Source organism: Glandiceps talaboti, chromosome 13 (genome assembly GCF_964340395.1).
Source record: "Glandiceps talaboti chromosome 13, keGlaTala1.1, whole genome shotgun sequence".
NCBI classification, from domain to species: domain Eukaryota; kingdom Metazoa; phylum Hemichordata; class Enteropneusta; family Spengelidae; genus Glandiceps; species Glandiceps talaboti.
Genome location: NC_135561.1, coordinates 21,222,413 through 21,231,085, shown reverse-complemented (window position 1 = coordinate 21,231,085; position 8,673 = coordinate 21,222,413). Strand labels below are relative to the sequence as shown.

Below are 8,673 nucleotides of genomic sequence, written 5' to 3'. Positions count from 1 at the left end.
TATGCGTGCAATAAACGATGAAGCATGATTAAGTCAGGTTTGAAATTGTGGAGGAGATCTTCCCTAAAAAAAGAACGACGTTGAAATTTCGACTATTGTATATTGCATCTACATTTTTACACAGGTCATTTACCTTTAAGCCATTATGCTAATGATATTGAAGTTTCAATTTTTTTTGTTAATGCAATGCCAAGCAAATGTGAATAGTAGTGCTAGTGGTACCAAGCAAAGTAACAATGAAGCCCTATAGACTAATTAAGTGGTTCACTGCAGCTCAGCGGAATAATTACAAGCTGGCTACACACAACTGAAAAGGATAACATTGAATAATACAAGGTTTGTATGTGCAAATGAGGATCTTTTGTTTGAACTACTTAATAGTATTTTGTTTTTCTTCGGCATATACTAAACAATATTTTGTAAATAAATAAATAAATAAATAAATAAATAAATAAATAAATAAATAAATAAATAAATAAATAAATAAATAAATACAACAATTGAAAAAAACACACTATATTCTATATATATATATATAACAGAGAAACCAAGTTGACAGAATTACTAACCGTTATAGAAACTACCATACTGTATCCGGGTTAACGTTAACGTTGCATTCTATAATATAAAGAGACGGCTACACTATGAACCGTTTTAACATTTTGATATAACTGTTTAAAAAATAGATATCGATGCAATGGAATTCATAAAGTCACATCAAGTTTTCTAATGTTTTTAGACATACCGACTAATTTAGTAACTGGAGAACTCGTTCGTTGTGGCATATGTACACATATTATCTCACCCCGCATCTATTTTAACAAGTTTCAACCCGGGAAATTAAATGAACTTACGTCCTTTTACTGATCCGGACTGTATTATGAATTTACGTATATTTTAGCGCGACTAATGTCAAGGGTGTTTCAGTGGTAATGTCCATTAGTGGCATGTCTTGGGCAGCTTTGTTACATTACTGTATATATTGTATGCTACGGTATAAACGATTCAGAGATTGTAATGTCATATTTCTGAATGGCCAAATAAAGTTTTATGTAAAGTTTGGTATATTTGTCATGGAAACGCGTTTTATTGTTTATAACCATATGAATTTTTAAAAATCATGGAGTTTGATTTATTACTCAAAGCAAGCCAGCTTTCTATATAGAACACCCCTTTTATGCTTATGCTTTGCATGACCCAACCAACCCTGTAAATTCGATACAATTTTTTCGATCGACGCCCTCTACGGCCTATTCCGAAATAAAATCACAGTGTGTCTGCTGCAGTAAGATGGAATTAAATGGCTCACATCAGTTTCGTATTTATCAAGGTCGAAGTCGTAATCCCTTTTCACGATTTTTCATAATTATGTTTGACGAGGTATAGTCACATTATCTCTCAATATTATTCATCTATCAGCCAGGAATTACTCGTGACCTAAGGTTTTGTCTAAGGCCTGTCAGGTCATTCGTATTTTTCCTGGCTGAAAGAAAAATATTGGGGATAATATCCAAAAGTCCTAGAATAGTTACATTCTTTGATGTTCACAGTATATTATATATATCAAGTGGTGTCATTAAAATCAAAATCATATGTTTGCTCCTGGAAGGTGTAAAATTTACAATTCAGGGTCCAAGTATTGGGGGAACGAAATCACTTGCAGAAGTTACATGTATTTATAAAGATTTGTGTTGTCTGTATGTATGTATGTATGTATGTATGTATGTATGTATGCATGTATGTGCGTGTGTGTGTGTGTGTGTGCATGTATGTATGTATGTATGTATGTATGTATGTATGTATGTATGTATGTATGTATGTATGTATGTATGCATGCATGCATGCACGCACGCACGCACGCACGCACGCACGCACGTATGCATGTACGCACGCACGCACGCACGCATGTATGTATGTATGTATGTCTTTGTCTTTGTCTGTGTCTGTCTGTCTGTCTGTCTGTCTGTCTGTCTGTCTGTCTGTCTGTCTGCGTTTGTCTGTGTGTGTGCGTCCGTGCATGTATGCATGCGTGCGTCTATGTGTGTGTGTGTGTGTGTGTGTGTGTGTGTGTGTGTGTGTGTGTGTGTAAGCCATACAAACGGTAAACAAACATTGTCTCCTTAGATTTGATTCCCCCCTTCTGTTGTCCAAAGAGGTTCTTTTATGACTATTAGGCTGGATTTTTCGTAACACGTCCAAAATACGTAACCATGTCTGCCGAAAAGGCAAAATTAGTATACATTGTCAGATTACCATAACAACAATAACGAACGTAGGATGATATAAATGTCGCCTTGAGTTATGAAGCTTTCACATATACAATATATAGCCGACCATATGGACTACAAATCGTATACACGTTGGGTTACACACAATTGTCAATGCTGTATTTTACCTTTGGAATCAAAAGATGTATTGTCACATACCGTTTGATATGTGAGTACAATTCATTATTAGACTGTGTTGCCGAGGGTCAATACTATACATTTTAAATCATATCAAATTATCGTTGCCAGGGACCCCATCCAAAATTATGGTTGGCTATCTCGACAGTTATATATTACTACATCAGCCAGGTTACAAAAATGACAAAAGAAAATGATGATGGGGAGATATTTGCAACGACTTTGATTCTATAGACGAGTGATATAATAATTCATGTGCCCATAAAATAGCATTACATTTTTCTTCAGGGTCATATCTTAATAGCTGTCTTTAAAAAACAGATTTAAACTGAATGCCTTCCATAAGGCCTTTCGATTAGTTCCTTTAGATAGCGAAATTCTAAACTACACCATACATAGTACATCACTTAATTTGTAAATTTAATCAATTATGCAAATAACATTAATATTCAAATATATATATATATATATATATATATATATATATATATATATATATATATATATATATATATATATATATATATATATATATATATACATATACATATACATATATATACCAACCCACCAACACAGACAATAGTGATGATATTTCTATTGTCTACACTCTATATAAACAGCACACCCAGAGAGTAGAAACCAGAGTTGTCTGATGATCGCACAATGCGTGAAACTCCGAGTTACAACCAAGAAAGAGTTCCAGTACTACCAAAGCAATATATATATATATATATATATATACGCTCTGCCACTGCGGTATAGAGCACTGTCTTAGCAGATTGATACTCACCAAGTTATATGTATATATATATATATATATATATATATATATATATATATATATATATATATATATATATATATATATATATATATATATATATATATATATATATATATATATATATATATATATATATATATATACCGGCTATACAGCATGTGTGTATTTTCTTATAATCAGTGTATCTACCAAATTATATGACACTGTAGGATTATATTGAACCAGGTATTATTGCCTCATTACCGAAAATCATTAATTAGCAAATTACTCATTATGGTTAGAAGCTAACCATCAACGTATACACAAAATTATATACAATTTGTAGCATGCATTACTGAAATATGCTTTATTACAGAAACTTAGTATTTATGCAAATACATCTTTAATGTTCATGGCATGCTTACGAAAACCTAATCAGTTGTAGCCATCCCCCTAAAAACGTTGGTGCCAAAGTTCATTTGATTTGAGCAAAAGGTTTTGAGAAAATCATGACAGACACAGAGACGTGCACATACAAGACAGGGGCACCCCCCCCCCCCACACACACAGACGCATCACTTCCAGAAGCGTAAAAAAAAATCGTAAAAATTAAACATCCAATCATCTTGAATAGTCAAAAAATTGTCAAATGATGTATGTTTATGAAATTGTATATTAAAAGAACGCCAAGACTTCAATTTTACCATTCTAATATCAAGTGTTTTATTTATTTAAAAAAAAACACATTATAGAGACAAGATTGAGGAGGATAGCATCACTATTCTGTTTCTCTTCTTTTTTGTAACTGAATTTATTTCTTTAGAAAACATATAATATCAACCGGCTATACAGGATGTGTGTATTTTCATATCATCAGTGTATGTACCAAATTCTATGCCTTATCTTGTAATCTTACAAGATGATGTACTTCCTAAGATGAAATAAGTTCCACTACAGAAAATCAATGATAACAAAATATGAAATCATTACATAGAAGAACCATCAATGTCACTTTAAAATGAAAATATTTTGAGTTCTACAAAATAATGTCATTCCTAGGAATGTGACAATAAATGAAAATGATAAACAGTAAACTGTCAACTGTCTCTGCTAATAGTGTCCATTGAATACATCATAGGTCAGACCGAGGTTATATTTCTATATTGACTTTACAATTATCAGTTCAAGCTTGTATACCAGTCTATTGTACTCATATCACAGTGTTTGAACAATCACTTCATTCAGATATGTTTAACTGACATGTCCTGGTTGTACTATATTTAAAACATGATTATGACAGACATATATATATTACTGGTGACCTCTGACCTCTTCGTGATATGGCATCTTTTCCATCAATCTTAAGCTTATAAATTCCATAAACCCTAACATTAAAATGATATTAATAAGAAGTACCTCAGCAAAGAAGTTCCAAAAGATACAGAAATTAGAGCAAAGAGTTATCTTCTTGAATACATTTGAAAGTCTTAAGTACCCTAAATACCAAGAAATGGTATATTCTACTATGCCTAGAGTAAAATATACTCAATTCAGAGTTAACGACGTTTTGCTTGTTGAATAGAAGTTACTTGGCGGATGATGGGAAATTCTCCACATATCCCTTTCGTGCTGGGTGTTCTTCACATGGTCTGTTGTGTGGGGTCCATACTGGTTCACCAACAAAGAAACGCTTGGCTTTTGTATAGTCCTGTAAATATAAATAATAATGGAAAACCCCAATTATATAGAAATTACTCAAGATGAAGAATATAGCTTGGAAATTACATAATGCAGACAAACACATAGAAACCAGGTAAGACAGAGATTGGTAATCCAATGGGCTTAAGGTAAAGAGGGTGCAGAGTTTGTCTCTTCTCAAGGGAGTTTAGGAAGGAGAAAGGGCAGCTGTGCTATTCTACTTCTTTGCCAGGGTACTGTACATATAATATTTAAGTAGTTTGAGAATAGCGGGAAAGTATCACGTAAAAGAATTAAATCACTATAAAACATATAACATTATAGAATGAAGGTTATGATAAAAAGGGGGGTGGAGTTAGCAAATAAGCCCTAACCAGTCTCCTATTCACTACTAGAGAATTGGTGGCATGACAGCTCATATCTCACTGAATAAGGGGGGGGGGGGGGGGGGGTGAGAAAGTAAATTCAGTAAATGTGTATAATGTATGTAACTTTACCTTTTCATCCATAGTGAACCTGTGGTAGATTCCAGCTGGTAGAATCAACATATCACCTTTGACACATTCAATTCTCACCCATTTGTCATTTTTATCTCGGATATCAAAGTATCCGCTGCCATCCATGAAGAGGCGAATTTCCTCATCAGCATGCATATGTTCAATGAAAAATATCTTCAACTGGAAATATATGACAAAATAATTAGCTGTAAATATTAAAGTTGCAAAATCTGAGTATGAAGATCACAGGACATATCTATTTGGAGTGCAGACACGGGTTGATATGAGTGCAACTTTCCTGATTAAGGGACCGGTCAGTTTCTCCAGCCTGGGGGGGGGGGGGGTACGTGGATTCTTAAATCGGGCTGACAAAAAGTCACTGACCCCCCCCCCACTTATCTGTTAAACCAAAAACAAGCTGACCCCCTATCACTTAATTCTAAAAACATGATAACCCCCCCCCCCCCCCCATATAATATTCACATGACAAGTATTTTTTTGATCATGACTCAGTATGGACTGTTTGACTGTCTTGCATCTACTTTATAAGATCCTGAGTTAGCACTATCATAATCATAATTATTGACTACACCGCTGGAGTAATATATTCCAAAAGGAGTTAAATAGCATCTGACAGTGAAAAGTAGGGGGAAAGCTTGAGAAGGGAATATGTACATCTCTTATAGGGGGTCCTAGGGGGTCTGTATATGTATATGTAGTTATGGTTGAACTAAATAAGTAATATTAAAGAATTTATGTAAGAAACAGGGACAAGAACAAATATTTACATGTACCACATTTCAGACAAAGCTATATGCCATTGTAGAAAAGGATTTTTTTCTTCCATCACATTCCAAAACACAATGACCCCCCCCCCCCTACTATCCACAATTTTCAAAACAGCATGACTCCCCCTACTGCCAATTTCAAAAACAGAGTGACCCCCCTACAAATCCACTGCCCCCCCCCCCCCCCAGGCCGAAGAAACTGACCGGTCCCTAATACATGTGAAACCATTTCCTCAATTCTATAATCACATTCACATATGATGATACATATGACATTCAGTAATTTCTATTTGCTTATTTTGCAATGTGAGAATATGGGACATACAGACATAAATATACACATATATCAATGTTAGTGTTAATTATGCAAGCATATAGACTGACAGACAGTCATGTAGACATGTACAGAAAGACAGAAAGACAGGTAGGTAGGTAGGTAGGTATGTCGGTGAGCAAGAAGACAGACAGACAAACATATAGACAGACAGGGACAGATGGATGGACGGATGGATGGATGGATGGACGGACAGACGGATGGACGTACAAGGCAGGGATGGCTGGATAGATGGATGGGTGGCTGGACATGCAGACAGACAGACAGACAGACAGAGATACACATACAGAAAGACAGATAATATAAGCACAACAACATAATAATAGATAGATATTATAAGCACATAACACTAAAATAGGTATAAAATGCATGCATTTACCTTCTGTTCATAGTTTTCTAGTTTCTCTGGAGTACATTCGATTTCATCTTCATAGGTATACCCACGCTCAGTCTTAATCTTATCCAATGTTCCTTCCTCTTTTAGATTGTCCACATCCAACTGAGAATAGAAGTTTATTGATTTATTACTAAACATGTACACCCTAACCAATATTCTATTTATACTGTTAACAGAGGTAAATAAAACATGGCTATTTTTAGCCTCAATATTGTGTTGATAATTGGTATTAAAATTTCCCTGTCAAATTTTATGACTAATAATTATTGTGTTTTTGAAATTAGATATCAAAAGTGATATCTAAAGGATGTCAGTCCTTTCTCTGGTAATTTTCATTAAGTCTGAAAATGTTTTATTAATTTCACACTATCAATATTGTGACTCTTTTCACAATAGGGCTGAGAATGAGTGGTGACATTTGTTTGTGGTTGAAGAAGAGACTAGTGTGACCCCCTAAGTAAGTTGGGATTCCTGATTCTCAAAACGGATTGCTTACTAAATCTGTGGAGTGTTTTATGGTATTAAATCTTGTATTGGTCTAAAATAACATTTCTATTTTGTAGCAAGATGGTACTCAGAAACTAGAAAAGGGTACAATGTTCTTGTTAAGGGAAATACTGATTTGTCTGTGGTTGAAGCATGGATCATGTATTATAGAGTCTCATTGATACTTCCACGTTCCATGGTTGAAGTGAGATGACCTAAAGCTAGCCTTGACCTTTAACGGGTTGGTAGGTCTTAAATAGTTTATAGTATTAGTAGGTCAGGATCACCTTATTCATACACAAATGAGATGGCTTTTATGTCTGTACTTTTGAATGACAAAGAATGTCTATTCTGTATTGAAATAGGGTAGTGAGTTTTGTTCATGTATCCAAAATGTTACAACGCGTTTCAATTTTGCCAAGACACCTCCTATTTGGTCAACTATGAACATTTGAAAACCTGTGTATTACCATGACCATTGATTATGAATACATTGTATCACAAATATTGTATAAACACTGACAACACAATAGCTGGGACTCACTCTTTACAACAATGGAGCTACATGGTATCAGCTTGTTGAGTGTGATACTGGTACAGTGGTAGACTCAGCGTTGCCTCATATAATGATATACACTGAAAAAAATACATTTATTACCTTTCAGGCCTTTTTGATATACCTCCCCCCCCCCCACACACACACACACCTATGAGTCTCATTATTACATGTTTATCTGTATAACTAGTAAGTTGTGCTGACTTTAAAATTGTGAAATTGTACCTCTTCGGTTTGTTCATTTTTCATTTTTCTGTATACGTTGAAGTGTTCTACTTTATACTTTATTGTAATCTACTGACGTCTGTCAATATGGACACAGTTGTAATAAAGATATTATTATTGTCATTTTATGTAAGATATTTCAATGGTGTGCAATTGGCCACGTGGTTGCAAACAGTGGTAATCACCCCAAGTGCACAAACACTGTCACTCACTCCCATACAACACGAGGGCGAGGGCGGACACGTTGTATTTGAAGGTCACTCAGATGGCATAAAACACGTAATAGTAATTCGTACATTACCTTCCAGTATAAAACACCCTGTTCCTTCAAATACTCCAAGTCGAGAAACTGTGGGGGATCAGTCATGTGTTCCTTGCGTTGATCATCCTCAGAATCGTCCATATACCATGCTCGAACCATTTCGATTTATCACTGCTATCACAACTAGAACACACCGTGTATACGCAACTCCGCGCCGTGTATGTGTGATAATGCAACTGTGCTAACGACTGCGCAGTAC

General features: G+C 34.8%; 1 protein-coding gene across 1 annotated transcript; it reads right to left on the bottom strand.

Moving 5' to 3' along the window:
* Positions 1–3,610: 3,610 nt before the first annotated feature.
* On the bottom strand, positions 3,611–8,673 carry LOC144444591 (acireductone dioxygenase-like). The gene is made up of 4 exons (XM_078134072.1): positions 8,454–8,673; positions 6,868–6,987; positions 5,367–5,546; positions 3,611–4,879 (listed from the first exon to the last, which is right to left on the bottom strand). Exons 1-4 carry the CDS (start codon positions 8,571–8,573, stop codon positions 4,757–4,759), a joined length of 543 nt encoding a protein of 180 aa, XP_077990198.1. The 5' UTR covers positions 8,574–8,673; the 3' UTR covers positions 3,611–4,756.